Here is an 18,239-nt window from a genome sequence, read left to right on the forward strand (position 1 = left end):
AGATTCCACATATAAGTGAGATTATGCAGTATTTGTCTTTCTGTGTCTAGCTTATTTCCCTTAACGTCCTCCAGGTTCATCCATGTTTTTGCAAATGACATGATTTCCTTCTTTTTAAGGCTGAATAATATTTATACCATATTTTTTTATCCATTCATCCATTGATGGATGCTTAGGTTTTTATACCTTGGTTATTGTGAATAATACTACAGTGAACCTGGGAGTGAAGATATGTCTTTGAGATCATGATTATGTTTTCCTTTAGATATATACCCAGAAGTGAGATTGCTGGATCATATATGGTAGTTCTATTTTTAATTTTTTTTGGAAGCTCCATACTGCCTTCCATAATGGCTATACCAATTTACATCCCTACTAAGAATGTATAAGTGTTCTTTTCCCCTGCATCTTCACCAATACTTGTTATCTTTTGACTTTTTGATAATAGCCATTCTAACTGGTGTGAGGTGACATTTAATTGTGGTTTTGATTTGTATTTTCCTGATGATTAGTGATGTTGAGGACTTTTTCATATACCTATTGGCCAGTTGTATATCTTCAATGGAAAAGTATCTATTGAGGACCTTTGCCCATTTTTAAATTGGGTTATTTGCTGTTTTGGTATAAAGTTGTATATATTTTGGACATTAACCTCTTATTGGATATATAGTTTAAAAATATTTTCTCCCATTCCATGGGTTGCCTTTTCATTTTGTTGATTGTTTCCTTTGCTCTGCTGACACTTTTTATTTTGATGTAGTCCTATTTGTTTATTTTTTCTTTTATTGCCTGTGCTTTTGGTATCATATCTAAAAAGTCATTGCCAAGACCAACGTCATTATTTCTTTGTTGTGCTTACTTTGGGTTTTTTTTTTTTTTTGAGACAGAGTCTCACTCTGTTGCCCGGGCTAGAGTGCCGTGGCATCAGCCTAGCTCACAGCAACCTCAAACTCCTGGGCTCAAGTGATCCTCCTGCCTCAGCCTCCCAAGTAGCTGGGACTACAGGCATGCGCCACCATGCCCAGCTAATTTTTCTATATATATTTTTAGCTGTCCGTATAATTTCTTTCTATTTTTAGTAGAGACGGGGTCTCGCTCTTGCTCAGGCTGGTCTCGAACTCCTGAGCTCAAAGGATCCGCCCGCCTTGGCCTCCCAGAGGGCTAGGATTACAGGCGTGAGCCACCGCGCCCAGCCTTTTACTTTGGGTTATATTTACTCACATTCTAAGAGTTCCGTAAGGGTAGAAAATAATATCATTGAGTTAAGATCTTTCTTTTTTATTTATATAAGAATTTACCGCTATTAATTTCCCCTCAGTACTACTTTAGCAGCATCCCACCAATTTTGAAATGTTCTGTTTTCATTTTAATTCAATGCAAAATATGTTGGAATTTCCCTTTTTATTTTCTTATTTGACCCATGAGTTATTTGGAAGTATGTAAGTTTCCAAATATTTGAGCATTTTTAAGACATCTTTCTGTTATTGATTTGTAATTTAGTTCCATTGTGGTTAGAGAACACACACTTTGTATAATTTGAATCCTTTTGAATTTAGTGACACTTTTTTATGGCCTGGAATATAATCTATTAATATTTTGGTAAATGTTACACGTGCACTTGAGAAGAAGGTGTATGCTGTTGTTGGGTGAATTTTTAAACACTGTTTAATATAAGGGTAGCGTAGATTTGTTGTAGATGTTTTTTATTAAGTTGAGGAAATGGCTCTCAATTTCATCCTTTTTGAGAGTTTTTTAAAATAATGGATTGGTGTTGAGTTTTGTCAAATGCTTTTCTTGCATCAGTTGATGATATGATCATGGGATGTTTCTTCTTTAGCCTGTTAATATGGTGAATTTCACTGATTATTTTTCAAATATTAACCCAGCCTTGTACTCCTGAAACACTTGGTCATGGTGTTATGTTTTTCTTTCTTTTTTATTTCAGTATATTGTGGGGGTACAAATATTTAGGTTATGTATATTACCCTTGCCCCACCTGAGTCAGAGCTTCAAGCATGTCCATCCCCCAGGTTGTGTGCACCTCACTCATTATAATATGAATATATATTCATCCCCTCCTCCCCACTCCTATCTGCCCGACACCTGATTAATGTTATTGCTATATGTACACTTAAGTTAAAACCAGTTAAAACCAATTTGATGGTGAGTACATGTGGTGCTTGTTTTTCCATTCTTGTGATACTACACTTAGTAGAATGGGTTCCAGCTCTATCCAGGATAATACAAGAGGTGCTAAATCACCATTGTTTTTTGTGGCTGAATAGGACTCCATGGTATACATATACCACATTTTATTAATCCACTCATGTACTGATGGGCACTTGGGTTGTTTCCACATTTTTGCAATTGTGAATTGTGCTGCTATAAACATTCGAGTGCAGGCGTCTTTTTTATAGAATGTCTTTTGTTCTTTTGGGTAGATGCCCAGTAATGGGATTGCTGGATCAAATGGTAGATCTACTTGTATCTCTTTGAGGTGTTGCCATATTGCTTTCTACAGAGGTTGTACTAGTTTGCAGTCCCACCAGCAGTGTATGAGTGTTCCTATCTCTCCACATCTACGCCAACATTTATTATTTTGGGACTTTTTGATAAAGGCCATTCTCACTGGAGATAAGTGATATCTCATTGTGGTTTTGATTTGCATTTCCCTGATGATCAGAGATGTTGAGCATTTTTTCATATGTTTGTTAGCCTTTAGTCTATCTTCTTTTGAAAGGTTTCTGTTCATGTCCTTTGCCCACTTTTTGATCGGGTTGTTTGATTTTTTTCTTGCTGATTTTCCTGAGTTCTATATAGATTCTAGTTATCAGCCCTTTATTGGGTGTGTAACATGCAAATATTTTCTCCCATTCTGTAAGTTGTCTGTTTGCTCTCATGATAGTTTCTTTGGCTGTGCAGAATACGTTTTCTTATATATTGGATATTTCTGTTTGATAATATTTTGTTAAAGATCTTTGCATCTATATTCATGAGGAATATTGATATATCGTTTTCTTATTTTGTGTGGTCATTGTCTGACTTTATTACCCTAGTAAAACTGTCTTGATAAAATGATTGGGAAGTGTTCCCTACTATTCTGTTTTCTGGAACAGATTGTATGGAATTGGTGCTAGTTCTTTGAATATTTGGCAGAATGCTTCCGTGAAACCATTTCAACCTGGAATTTCTTTTTCAGGAGTTTTTTATTTCTTATTTCTATTTTTTGAGACAGAGTCTCACTCTGTTGCCCGGGCTAGAGTGCCATGGCATCAGCCTAGCTCACTGTAACCTCAAACTCCTGGGCTCAAGTGATCCTCCTGTCTCAGCCTCTCTAGTAGCTGGGACTACAGGCATGTGCCACCACACCTGGCTATTTTTTTCTATTTTTAGTTGCCAAGCTAATTTTTTTTCTATTTTAGTAGAGACAGGGTCTCACTCTTGCTCAGGCTGGTCTCTACCTCCTGAGCTCAAGGAATCCTCCTGCCTCGGCCTCCCAGAGTGCTAGGATTACAGGCATCAGTAACCATGCCTGGCCGAGGAGATTTAAAATTATGAATTCAATTTCCCTAATATTTACATGGTTATTCAAATAATCTATTTTATACTGGGGGTTGTGATAGTTTGTGATTTTGGGGGAATGGGTCCATTTCATCTGACTTTTCAAATTTATGCACATTTAATTGTTCATAGTATTTCCTTATTATCCTTTTGATGTGTACATGGTCTGTAATGATACCCTCTGTTGCATTCCTGATATTAGTAATTTGAATCTTCTCTCTTTTTTTCCCTCAATCTTGCTAAAAGTTCATCAATTGTATATGTATATATATATTTAATAACTTACTTTTGTTTCATTGATTTTTTTTCTATTTTCTGCTTTAAATGTTATTGACTTCTGCTCTTATCTTTATTATTTACTTCTTTCTGCTTGCTTTAGGTTTATTTTGCTCTTCCTTTTCTAATTTCTTGAGGGTGGTATCTTAAATTATTTATTTGAGACTTTTCCTCTTTTTTAACAGTAAGCCTTTAGTGCTAAAAAAAAATTCCCTCTTAGCACTGCCATCGCTGCATCCAACAAATTTTGATATGCTGTATTTTCATTTTCACTCAGTCACCTTTCTCTTATGGATTTTTACTTGAGCCATGTTGTCAGAAAACACATTCTGCATGATTTCAATTCTTTTAAATTTCTTGAGGTTTGTTCTATTTCTCAGGACATAGTATATTTTGGTGTATAGTTTGTGGACACTTGAAAAGATTTTGTAGTCTGCTGTTGTCTGGTGAAGTCTTCTTCAAAGGTGAATTAGATCCTGTTATTTGATGAGTTATTTAGTTGTTATGTACCTTAGTTGATTTTTGTCTAGTTTTATAAATTTTTTAAATAGGGTTACACTATGTTGCCCAGGCTGGCCTTGAACTCCTAGGCTCAATCCTCTTGCCTCAGCCTCCTTAGTATCTGGGATTATAGGCATGTGCCACCACACCAAGCTTAGTTTTATAAACTTGTGAGAGGGGGTGCTGAAGTCTCCAATTCTAGTAGTTGGATTTGTCTATTTTTTCTTTTAATCCTGTCACTTTGTGCTTTACATACTTTGCAGCTCTGTGTGTGTGTGCATGTGCACACATACACATTTACAATTACTATATCTTCTTGGTGGATTGACCTTTTCATCGTTATGTAATGTACCTCTTTGTCCTTGGTAATTTTCTTTGCTCTGCAGAGTAGTTTATCTCATATTAATATAGCCACTCTGAAAATATACAAATGGCCACGGGGTATATGAAAGGTACTCAACATCACTAGTCATCAGGGAAATGCAAATCAAAACCACAATGAGCTATCACTTTACACCTGTTAGGATGGATATTATTTTCTAAAAAGGTAATAAGTGTTGGCCAGATTTGGAGAACTGGGGATTCTTGTACACTGTTAGTGGGAATGTAGAATGGTACAGCCCCTGTGGAAAACCATATGGTTGTTTCTCAGAGAATTGAAAATAGAATTACCATATGATCCACCAATTCCACCTAAAAGAGTTGGAAGCAGGATCTCAAAGAGATATTTTCACTCCTGTGTTCATTGCAGCATTATTTACAATACCTAAATTGTGGAAGCAACCCATGTGTCTATCAATGGATGATGAATAGATAAGCAAAATGTGGTGTATACACATCACACACACACACACACACACACACACACACACACTCTCACACACACAATGGAATGTTATTCAACCTTAAAAAAGAAGGAAATGAAGCTGGGTGCAGTGGCTCACGCCTATAATCCTAGCACTCTGGGAGGCTGAGGCGGGTGGATTGTTTGAGCTCAGGAGTTTGAGATCAGCCTGAGCAAAAGCCAGACCCTGTCTCTACTAAAACTAGAAAGAAATTAGCTGGACAACTAAAAATATATAGAAAAAATTAGCCGGGCATGGTGGCGCATGCCTGTAGTCCCAGCTACTTGGGAGGCTGAGGCAGAAGGATTGCTTGAGCCCAGGAGTTTGAGGTTGCTGTGAGCTAGGCTGACGCCACGGCACTCTAGCCCAGGCAACAAAGTGAGACTCTGTCTCAAAAAATAAATAAGTAAATAAATAAAAAAGAAGGAAATGCTATTATTTGTGACAACATGGATGAGCCTGGAGAACACTATTTTAAGTAAAATAAGCCAGTCACAGAAGAACAAATACTGCATGATTCCACTTATATGAGATATCTAAAATAGTCAAACTAATAGAAACAGAGAATAGAATGGTGACTGCTGGGGACTAGGAACAGGGAGAAAAAGTGAATTGTTCCTCAATGGATATAAAGTTTCAGTTAACACAAGATGAAAAAGTTCTAGAGATCCACTGTACGACATATTATCTGTAAGTTAACAGTTTGGTACTATGTACTCAAAATTTTGTTAAGAGAGTAGATATCATGTTAAGGGTTCTTGCCACAACAAAAAACAAAACAAAACAAAACAAAAGCACAAAGAGACCCAAGGGAACTTTTGGAGGTGATCAATATGTTTATTACCTTGACTATGGTGATGGTATCTCAGGTATGCACATATGTCAAACTTTTCAAATTATATGCATTAAACGTGCAGTTTTTATTGTATATCAATTTTGCCCAATAAAGCTGTTAAAAATATAGCCACACATACTTTCTTTTGATTAGTAGTTTCATGGAATATATTTTTTTCCAACTTTTTATTTTCAACCCTTTTATATCAGTTCTTTTGAAGTAGGTTTCTTGTACACACTCTACAGGTGGGGCATATTTGGGTTTTTTCCCCAGCTTTATTGAGATATAATTGACAAATAAAAATTATATACATTTAAGGTATATAACATGATGTTTTGATATGCCTATATATTGTGGAATGATTACCACAGTCAAGCTAATTAACATATCCATCACTTTATGTAGTTACTTTTTTGTGTGGAGAGAACACTTGAAATCTACTCTCTTAGCAAATTTCAAGTATATATTACATTATTATTAAGTATATTCATGATGCTGTACATTAGGTCTCTAGAACTTAATCAATGTATAACTGAAAATATGTATCCTTTAACCAACATCTCCTCCTTTTTCCCCAATCCCCAGACCCTGGTAACCACCATTCTACTCTCTATTACTATGAGTTTAAATTTTTTTTTTAGATTACACATATAAGTGAGATCATGCAGTATTTGTCTTTCTGTGTGGCTTATTTAACTTAGCATAGTGTCCTTCAGGTTCATTCATGTTGTCACAAATGACAGATTTCTTTCATGTTAAGGCTGAATAATATTCCATTGCATATACATAAACTGCATTTTGCTTTCCATTCATTTGTCAATGGACACTTGGGTTACTTCCACATTTTACCTAATGTGAATCATGCTATGAACATAGGTGTACAAATATCTCTTTGAGACCCTGCTTTCAATTCTTTTGGGTATATACCCAGAACTGAAATTACTGGATCACATGGTAATTCTATTTTTAATATTTTGAGGAACCATCATACTGTTTTCCATAGTGCTTTATTATTTTACATTCCAGTGGTTCACAAGAGTTCCAATTTCTCCATATCCTCACCAACACTTCTTATCTTTTGACTTTCTGATGAGAGTCATCCTAACTGGTGTGAGGTGATAATCTCATTGTGGTTTTGATTTGCATTTCCCTGATGCTTAGTGATGTTGAGCATCTTTTTAATAACTTTTGGTTATTTATGTGTCTTCTTTGGGAAAATGTCTATGCAAGTCTTTTGCTCATTTTTAATTGAGTTATTTGATTTTTTGCTATTGAGTTCCTTTTATATTTTAGATATGAACCTTTTATTGGAAATATGGTTTGCAAATATTTTCTCCCATTCTGTAAGTTGCCTTTTCATTTTGTTGACTGTTTCCTTGGCATTTGTTAAAAACTCATGCTGACAATTTCTTTCTATTAATTGGTATGTTTAGACCATTTACATTAAATGTAATTATTGCTGTGTTAGAGCTTAAGCTTGCCATTTAAATTTTTTGTTTTCTGCTTTATTTTTTAGATTATTTTTAGATTTAAAAAAATTGAGAAGATAGCAAAGAGTTTCCATATACCCTGAACACAGTTTCCCCTATTATTGCCATCTTACATGACTATGTAACGTATAATTTGAAATCAGGAAGTGTGATGCCTCCAACTCTAATCTCGTTTTTAAGATTGGTTTGGCTATCCAGGGTCTTTTGTGGTTCCATACAAATTTTGGTATTGGTTTTCTGTTTCTGTGAAAAATACCATTGGAATTTTGATAGGGATTTCCTTGAATCTGTGGATCACTTTGGGTAGTATGGACATTTTAACAATATTAATTCTCCCAATCCATGAACCCAGAGTATCTTTCCATTTTTTGTCTTCTTTAATTTCTTTCATCAATGTTTTATAGCTTTCAGTGTACAGATCTTTCAATTACTTGGTTACATTGATTTCTAAGTATTTTATATATTTTTGATGCTATTGTAAATGAGATTGGTTTCTTCATTTATTTTTTGGATATTTCATTGTTGGTGTAAAGAAATACTACTGATTTTTGTATGTTGATTTTGTATCTTGGACCTTTACTGAATTGATTAGTTCTAAGAGCTTTTTGGTGGAGTCTTTAGGTTTTCTACATATAGGATCACTTGGTTTTGCAAACAGAGAAAATTATTTTAGTTCTCCCATTTAGGTCTTTGATCCATTGAGTTAATTATTTTATGTGACGTAAGGTAAGAGTTCAATTTCATTCTTTTGCATGTGGAAATCTAGTTTTTGCAGCACTATTTGTTGAAAAGACTGTCCTATCCCCATTAAATTGTCCTAGCACACTTGCCTCAAATAATTTTTTTTATTTCAGGATATTATTGGAGTACAAACATTTTGGTTACACGTAATGCTTTTGCCTCTCCCAAGCCAGGGCCACAAGCGTGCCCTTCCCCCATACACTGTGCTCCACCTCCATTAGTTGTGAGTTTGCCCCCTCCACCCCCCCTCCACGTGACTGGCACCCAATGACTATTACTACCATGTGAGCACCTTAGTGCCAATTTGATGGTGAGTACATGTGGCGCAAGTTCTCCCATTCTTGTGATACCTCACTTCGAAGGATGGGTTCAAGCTCTATCCAGGCTAATATAAGAAGTACTAGTTCACCATTGTTGTTTGTAGTTGAGTAGTATTCCATGGTATACATATACCACATTTTATTAATCCATTCATGTACTGATGGGCACTTGGGTTGTTTTCACATCTTTACAATTGTGAATTGTGCTGCTATAAACATTAGAGTGCAGATGCCTTTATTATAGAATGTCTTTTTTTCCTTTGGATAGATGCCTAGTAGTGGGATTGCTGGATCAAATGGTAGTTCTATTTTTAGCTCTTTGAGGTATCTCCAAATTATTTTCCATAGGGGTTGTACTAATTTGCAGTCCCACCAGCAGTGTAAGAGTGATCCAATCTCTGCATATCCACGCCAGCATTTGTTGTTTTGGGACTTTTTGATAAGGGCCATTCTCACTGGAGTTAGGTGATACCTCATTGTGGTTTTGATGTGCATTTCCTTAATGATTAGAGTTGTTGAGAACTTTTTAATATGTTTGCTGGCCATTATTCTGTCTTTTCTTGAAAAGTTTCTGTTCATGTCCTTTGCACATTTCTTGACGGGGTTGTTTGATTTTTTTCTTGTTGATTTTCTTAAGTTCTATATAGATTCTTGTTATCAGCCATTTCTCAGATGTGTAGAAAGCAAATATTTTCTCCCATTCTGTAGGTTTTCTATTTGCTCTAATGATAATTTCCTTGGCTGTGCAGAAGCTTTTTAATTTGATCAGGTCCCATTTATTGATTTTTGTTGCTGCTGTAATTGCTTTGGGGGTCTTCTTCACAAATTATTTGCCTAGGCCGATGTCTAAAGGAGTTTTTCTAACATTTTCTTCCAGAATTTTTAAGGTTTCATGCCTTAGGTTTAAGTCTGTTATCCATCGTGAATTGATTTTTGTAAGAGGTGAGAGATGGGGATCCAGTTTCAATCATCTGCATTTGGTTATCCAGTTTTCCCAGCACCATTTATTGAATAGATTCTTTTCCCAAATGTATATTTTTGTATGCTTTGTCGAAGATTAGATGACAATATGAGGATGGTTTTATGTCTGGGTTCTCAGTCCTGTTCCAAAGGTCTATATCTCTGTTCTTGTGCCAGTACCATGCTGTTTTGGTTACTTTGGCCTTGTATTGTAGCTTGAAGTCTGGTAGATTGATGCCTCCCAATTTGCTCTTTTTGTTTAAGATTGCTTAAGGATGCTTTGGCTATATGAGACCTTCTGTGATTCCATATGCAGTGTAGAATTATTTTTTCTAAATCTGTAAAGAATCATGATGGTGTTTTGATGGGGATTGCATTAATTCTGTAGATCACTTTAGGTAGTGTGGACATTTTAACAATCTTTTTTTTTTTTTTTTTTTTGAGACAGAGTCTCACTTTGTTGCTCGGGCTAGAGTGAGTGTTGTGGCGTCAGCCTAGCTCACAGCAACCTCAAACTCCTGGACTCAAGCAATCCTCCTGCCTCAGCCTCTCGGGTAGCTGGGACTACAGGCATGCACCACCATGCCTGGCTAATTTTTTCTATATATATTTTTAGTTGTCCAGATAATTTTTATTTCTATTTTTAGTATGACAGAGTCTCACTCAGGCTGGTCTCGAACTCCTGACCTCCAGCGATCCACCTGCCTCGGCCTCCCAGAGTGCTAGGGTTACAGGTGTGAGCCACCGCGCCCGGCCTAACAATCTTGATTCTGCCAATCCATGAGCATGGTAGGGACTTTCATCTATTTACATTTTCTACAATTTCTTTTCTCAGTGTTTCATAGTTCTCCATATATATGTCTTTCACCTCCTTCATTAAATATATTCCTAAATATTTAATTTTCTTTGATGCTATTATGAAAGGTGTTGCGTATTTGATTTGATTTTCGGCTTTACTGTTATTGGCGTATATGAATGCTACTGATTTGTGTGCATTAATTTTGTATCCTGAGACTTTACTGACTTCATTTATCAATTCTAGGAGTCTCTTGGTTGAATCTTGGGATTTTCTAGATATAATGTCATATTGTCAGCAAAGAGTGAGAGTTTGACCTCTTCTGCCCCCATTCAGACACCCTTAATTCCCCTCTTTTGTCTGATCGCTCTGGACTTCCAGCACTATGTTGAATAGAAGCGGAGATAGTGGGCAGCCTTGTCTGGGTCCTGTTCTAAGTGGGAATGTTTTCAATTTTCCCTCAGTCAATATGATATTGGCTGTGGGTTTATTGTATATGGCATTAATAATTTTAAGGTATGTCCCATCTATGCCTATTTTGTTAAGAATTTTTATCGTAAAGGTGTGCTGGATTTTGTCAAATGCTTTTTCTGCATCTATTGAGAGAATCATATGGTCTTTGTTCTAGCTTTTATTTGTATGGTGAATTGCATTTATAGACTTGCGTATGTTGAACCAAACTTGCATCTCTGGGATGAAGCCCACCTAGTCATGATGAATTTTTTTTTAATGTGCTGTTGCATTCTGTTTCCTAAGATTATGTTGAGGATTTTTGCATCTATATTCATGATGGATATTGGTCTGTAGTTTTCTTTTTTTATTGTGTCCCTTCCTGGCTTTGGTATTAAGGTGATATTGGCTTTGTAGAATGAGCTGGGGAGGATTCCATCCTTCTCAATGTTGTGAAATATTTCTGCAGTATAGGTATGAGTTCTTCTTTGTAGGTTTGGTAAAATTCAGGTGTAAATCTAGTCCAGGCCTTTTTTTTGTTGAAAGATTTTTAAATGCTGCTCCAATTTCTGTGCTTGATATTGGTCTATTCAGGAATTATATTTCCTCCTGATTGAGCTTAGGGAGGTTGTGTGTTTCCAAGAAATTGTCCATTTTTTCCACATTATGTAGTTTTGGGGCATATAGATTTTTATTGTATTCAAGGATAATGTTTTGTATTTCCATGATGTCTGTAGTGACCTCTCTTTTTTCATTTCTGATTGAGTTTATTAGAGTCCTTTCCTTTTTAGTTCTTGTCAATCTAGGAAGAGGGCTATCAATTTTGTTTATCTTTCTGAAAAACCAAATTTTGGTTTTATTGATCTTCTGTATAGTTCCTTTATTCTCAATTTCATTTAATTCTTCTCTGATCTTAGTTATTTCTGTTCTTCTGCTAGGTTAAGAATGAATTTGCTCTTCCTTTTGCAGTTCCTGGAGATGGTTTATTAGTCTGTTGATTTGTGAGCTTTCTGTCTTTTGGATGTGAGCATTTAATGCTATTAGTTTTCCTCTCAGGAATGCTTTTTCTGTATCCCACAGGTTTTGATAAGTTGTGTCCCCATTATAATTTAGTTTGAATAATCTTTTCATTTCCACCTAGATTTCCTCCTTGACTCAATAGTCATTCAGCAATAGATTCTTAAGTTTCCATGACTTTGTGAAATGGTGAGTATTTCTGTTGGAATTGATCTCTAATTTTATACCACTATGGTCTGAGAAGATACATGGTATAGTTTCTATTTTTTAAAATTTGTTGAGGTCTGATTTGTGGCCTAGGATGTGATCGATTTGGGGGAAAGTTCCATGAGCTGATGAGAAGAATGTATATTTGTCTTTATTTAGGTGGAATGTTCTATAGATGTCTGTTAGACCCATTGTTCTAGAGCTCTGTTTAAGTCCATTGTTTCTTTGCCTATTTTCTGCTTGGAGGTTCTGTCCAGTTATGTCAGTGGGGTGTTGAAATCCCCAGCTACTTTGACATTACTGTTTATCATGCTATTTAGATCAAACAGGGTTTGCTTTATGTATCTGGGTCCTCCTGTGTTGGGTGCATAAATATTAAGAATTGTTATGTCTTCTTGTTGGATTTTTCCTTTCACCATTATAGAGTGACCATCTTTGTCTTTCTTTACTTTTGCTATTTTAAAATTTGTGTTATCTGAAATAAGAATAGCTACCCCCACTTTCTTTTGGCTTCCATTTGTGTAGAAGTTTGTTTTCCAACCTTTGACCTTGAGTCTGAAAGTGTCTTTGTGGGTAGATGCATTTCCCGGAGACAACAGATACTTGGTTTGTGATTTTTTATCCACTTAGCCAGTCTATGTTTCTTCAGAGGACAATTTAAGGCATTCACATTTTTTGAGAGAATTCATATTTGGGGTAGATTCCTGTTCATATTGTTGGGTAAATTCTTATTGTTCTGTTTTACCTCTTGAGCCATTGTGGAATCCAGGTTCTGGACTTTAACTCTCGAGTGATTTTACTTTGGTGGGTGTTTATTGCACTGTTCAGTGTATAATGCAGGTCTGAGTTCTTCCTGCAGAGCAGGTCTGGTCTTCACAAATTCCATCAGTGATTGCTTGTCTAGGACAGTCTTTATTTCTCCCTCATAGATGAAGCTTAGTTTTGCCAGGTAAAGAATTCTAGGTTAGCCATTATTCTGTTTTAGAAGATTTTTGATGGGTCCCCAGTCCCTTCTGGCTTGTAAGATTTCAGTTGAGAAATCTACAGTTAGTCTGATAGGTTTTCCTTTGTAGGTTATCTGCTGTTTTAGTCTTCCTGCTCTAAGGACTGCCTCTTTTGTGTTTACTTTTACCAGCATAATAATTACATGATGTGTGATGTGGTGATTGCCTTTTCATGTCAAGTCTCCCAGGAGTTCTGTGTTCTTGTTGTATCTGGATATCTAGATTTCTGACCAGGCCAGGCATATTTTCCTCCAGTATTCCAAGAAATATATTATCCAGCCATTGTGTATTTTCTTCTTCTCCTTCTGGGATGCCTATAGTTCTTATGCTTGGTTTCTTTACATAATCCCACATTTTTTGTATGTTTTGTTCTTGTCTCTTGCTTCTGTGTTCTTTTTCTTCATCTGATTTGTTTAGCACATAGGTATTATCCTCAAGCTCTGAGATTCTTTCGTCTGCATGATCCATTCTATTCTTAAGGCTTTCTGCTGTGTTTTGTAGTTCCTTGAATGCCTCTTTAATTTCCAGTATTTCTGTTTGGTTCTTTTGTAATATTTCAATTTCTTTAGAGAGTTTTTCCTTCATTTCCTGTATTGTTCTTATGGCTTCTTTGTGTTGAGTTTCTATTTTCTCTTCAATTCCACTGAGTTTTCTTACAATCCATATTTGAAATTCTTCTTCCATCATTTTAGTCTTTTCATTTAAATTGGTATTGGTTGTTGAGGATCTAATGATTTCTTTTGGGGATGACTTTTCTCTCTGATCTTTCATGTTTCCTGCATTCTTTCACTGGTTCTTTCTCTTCAGGCTACTTGATCGAGAACTGGGGTGCTAGGACTGATTTATGGCCCTATCTCCAAGTCCCCAAAGGGACGTTCCTTGACAGTGGTGGGAAGAGGCACACTGGTATTGTATTGCCTTAGAAGTATTTTAGCAAGTTGGGCTATGTCTGACCTGTTATCTTCACCTCTTGCCAATGGAGATTAGTGAGTTTGGTCCACCAGCTTAAGCTTCCAGGTGGTGGATCTCACTTGTGCATATGATTCCACTGCCCTCTAATAGCTTGATATAGAAGGCACTGTGTTAAGCTATGGAGTTACCCTCTCTGTCATTGATTGTAGTTGGCATGGAGGAGCCAGTTATTGAAGTAATCTGATGCCTCTGTGTTAGTCTCTGGTCCCCCAGATGAGGAATACGAATGCCCTGATCTTTAGGAGGGCTCTTGCCACTCCCAAGGGTTACTTGGATGCTGTTCCCCCTTAAGGTGGGGGAAAGGGCAAGACAGATTGCAGCTGGTGCCTGCAAGCCTAAGTGTGTGTGTTTCTATGGTTGCTTATCTGCCGCTAGGGAGGTGGCTAATATGTTATCCAGGGCTCTTTCACCTAGGCTGCTCCTGGTGGGTGGCGTCAATTGGTGCAATTGCTGAAGTCTCTCGCTAGGATTTTCGTTCCCTGTCCACAAACCCCACTGCTGGCAGCCGCCGGGACATGGAAAGTAAGCCCTAGAGTTATGTTCTTACTAGATGACCTAAGCCAGTCCAGTGGGCCGAATCAACGGGCTGCCAATTATTGTTCATTGCCAAGGCCCTACAGACCCACACCAGTCAGGCAGAGAAAGCAGCTTTTTTTGCTTCTCCCCAATTCCAAGGGTGGAGCCCTCCGCTCTGGGTGTGAAAGTCGCTGGGCTGGGGGAGGGGTGTTGCCGGAGACTGCCATGCGCCCCAGCATCTGGGGATCCTGCAGATGGTGACCTCCCACACCTGGAGAATTAGCATTGGAGGGAAGCGCTCAAGATTCTCCCACTGACACAGACCCAGCTAGCTGAATCACCAGGTCATGGACTATTTTTCAGCACCAAAGTCCCTCGGATTCATGCCAGCCACACAGAGAAAGTGGCTTTAGTAGCTTCTGTTTATGTCCAAGAACAGCACCCAGCGTGAAAATCCCCAGGCTGGGGGAGGGGTGCTGCCCCAAACTGCAGGGTGCTGCAGCGTCTCTGGGTTGTGGACCCCAAAATGGTGAATGCTCATCTGTGGAGAGCTAATGTTAGGGGTCACCGCTCAGGAGTTGGCAGATGCCCGTTCAGTGAGCTGAATCAACAGGCCTTTAGCTGCCCCTGTGCATCACAGTCGTGCAGTCTCATGTCTGTCTGGCAGAGGGGTCCTGCTCTTTCTGTGCCTGCCTAAACGGCAGCAGTTTACAGGGGCAGAGCCCCCTTTTCAGCATTCACCTCCTTTGTTCTGGTCCTGCTGACCACCAGAGGTGAGGTGCCTGTCTCCAAACTGCCTAGCATGGTTGCAAGAAGTGACAACTCAGACCAGTCCCTCTCCCACCCAGTGCAGTCCTAGCACAGAGCACTGGGGAGTTCAAAATGTTTTCTGCTATTGTCCCCTCTCCACAGAGCCCCTCGTCCCATGCCACGACTTTGTACCGACTTCAGGCGTGTCCCTGTCTGAGTGGGTGTGGAGGTCAGTGGAGGAGCTGGGCGTCCTCCTGTGGGTCAGATCCCACTGCACTGGCTGGCCGGGCAGGCGCAGCCGTCCCACGCTCTGTTCTCTATTGTTTATGTCGCATTCTGCAGACTTTGCGATCGTATCTCCCATTTACCTTTTTTTTTTCCTTCGTGGCTTGTCCCACGCTGTTTCTCTTGGGGAGCGATCCACTAATGTGTAGCAGTCCGAGTTCCTCACCTCCCTCTCTGGGAGCAGAGAGCCAGGAGGTCACTGCTAATCTGTCATTTTCCCCAGGAGCTATCACAAATAATTTGATCATATATGCCACAATTTATTTCTGGTTCTTTATTCCATTCTGTTGGTCTATATGTCTATCTTTATGCCAGTTCCACACATTTCCCACAGTATGATAAATTTTGAAATCAGGAAGTGTTCTCCAAATTTGTTCTTTGTTTCAGGATTATTTTGGCTTTTCAGGGTCCCTTGAGATTCCATTTGAATTTTAGGATGGATTTTTATATTTCTGCAGAAAATGCTATTAAGAATTTAATAAGCTCTGGGAGGCCGAGGCGGGTGGATCATTTGAGCTCAGGAGTTCGAGACCAGCCTGAGCAAGAGCGAGACCCCATCTCTACTAAAAATAGAAAGAAATTATATGGACAACTAAAAATATATATAGAAAAAATTATCCAGGCATGGTGGTGCATGCCTGTAGTCCCAGCTACTTGGGAGGCTGAGGCAGGAGGATTGCTTGAGCCCAGGAGTTTGAGGTTACTGTGAGCTAGGCTGATGCCATGGCACTCTAGCCTGGGCAACAGAGTGAGACTCTGTCTCAAAAAAAAAGAGTTGAATAAGGATTCCAGTAAATCTGTAGATCACCTTGGGAAAAGAGTTGTTGACAGAGGGAATTAATACATACCTCATGTCTATTCATGTAACTTCACTGTATCTCAGTAACCAATTTTTAAAACTTGGCATCAGTTCTTGGAGAAAAGCATAAATTAGATATTAGGAGATAAATGATCATCTGATTATAGGTATTCATGAAAATAAAGTGTTTATGGCTTAATTAAACTGAAATTAAATGATTTATTGATGATAAATAGACTTATTTAAACATTTCATAACATTACCTGAGAAATACTTTCATCTGGTTTGTTTTGCTCACAATGAAATACATTTTAGTCCCATTGATCAAAAACCAGTTTGTCTATTCATATTGCTTAAAATTGTGTCTTCTTGAACAGAGAATCTGTTGGGTTTTATTTCCTGAAGATTATCTGTGAACATTTTAAGTCATCAGAAAACATTGGAAAAGCTCTGCTGCTCCACATTGACATGCTTTTACAAAAGAAGGAAGAACTACTTGCCAAGGAGAAGATTGAAGAAATCATTTTAGGTCAGTAGGATTTTTGCAGGTGTTTTAGAAAGGTGTTAATCTGGATATAATTCTAAGATAGATGTCAGAACAGTAGCATAATCCTCAGGTCAACAGATTTCACCCACTTTTTTTCCTCCCTCATGGTCTTCAGTAGCAACACTTCACCTGTCCAGATCCCAGAAATTGGGCAAGCTGGAATGAGAAACTAAGCAAAAAGAACAAAACATCAACAAAAACAGACAAACCTCTGAGCTTAAAGTTCATGTGTAGTGGAAAATTGTGAGGTTACAAGCCTAAATTCATGTCTACAAGTTTGATCTCAAATTATACGTGTGCCTTTGGGCAAGTCAATATCTCTGTATCTTGGTTTTTTTTTTCCAACTATAAAATGAGGATTGTGAACTAAATTCCTTGGGTTAACAATGTTTTTTTTTAAGAGATGAGGTCTCATTATGTTGCCCAGGCTGGCCTTGAACTCCTGAGTCAAGGGATGCTCTTGGCTGAGCTCCCAAGTAGCTGGGACTACAGATGTGGGCCACCATGTTCAGCTAAATTCCTAGCTTTTAAACTTCTTTTTAGCAGCAACATCCTTTTGTGATGCAATCTTATATGAACTTCACCCTGAATAAAATAGATTAGAGTTTCTCTGGTTAAACCAGAGATGTGGAACCAAATCTGCTCAGCATTCCCTGCTCCTCTACCTCTCTGCAGACCTGTGTACCCTAAAGAATACAGATAGTATGATCCCTTTATTAGAAAATTCTCTCTACCACCTCATCCTTCCAATGCTACACATGTACAGAAATATAACTGGAATGATATTCACTAAATGTTATCACTGGGGTTTATTTTGAGTGGTGGCATTTTAGGTGATGTGTTGCTTTCTTCTTTACACTTTACCATATGGCTTGAATTTTTATAGTATGTATCATGTTTTTATGGAAACAAAGTCATTGATTGATATGTTTTAAAAGGAATGCATTTGGCTAATGAACTCCAGATTCTATGAACCATATTTTACTGATGACCCCTTCCCTCCAGAGTCTGGGGAACCTGTGGCCCTGGGGCCACATGTGGTCTTCCGGATCCTTGAGTGCGGCCCTTTGACTGAATCCAAATTTTACAGAACAAATACTTTTATTTAAAGGGGTGCAGCAGAGAAAGATGAAGCTTTTCTTGCTTCCTTTAGTGCTTAAGAATGAACAATCTTGAAATCAGAAGGCCACAGGTTCCCCACCCCTGCTCTAGACCTTCACTAAGAACCCAACTATATTTAGACCCAGTTTTGATAACCTTGGTTATCTGGTTTTCCTACTTTTAGCATTTTAATGGTAGCATATTTGAAAAAGCAAAAGTGTCTACAGGGAAATACACAGGTAGCCTGACCATAGGGAGGAAAAAAC

The 18,239-nt window shown here is 37.9% G+C and overlaps 1 protein-coding gene across 2 annotated transcripts in view; it reads left to right on the forward strand.

Annotated features, from left to right (window-relative positions):
• TEX11 (testis expressed 11) overlaps nt 1–18,239 on the forward strand; it is a 278,253-nt gene that overhangs the window by 144,553 nt on the left and 115,461 nt on the right. For both annotated transcript variants that reach the window (XM_045538676.1, XM_045538677.1), the window contains one exon: nt 16,703–16,854. In XM_045538676.1, coding sequence (XP_045394632.1) covers nt 16,703–16,854 — 152 coding nt within the window. The remainder of the gene's footprint in view (nt 1–16,702; nt 16,855–18,239) is intronic.

This window comes from Lemur catta, chromosome X, assembly GCF_020740605.2.
Source record: "Lemur catta isolate mLemCat1 chromosome X, mLemCat1.pri, whole genome shotgun sequence".
NCBI classification, from domain to species: Eukaryota; Metazoa; Chordata; class Mammalia; order Primates; family Lemuridae; genus Lemur; species Lemur catta.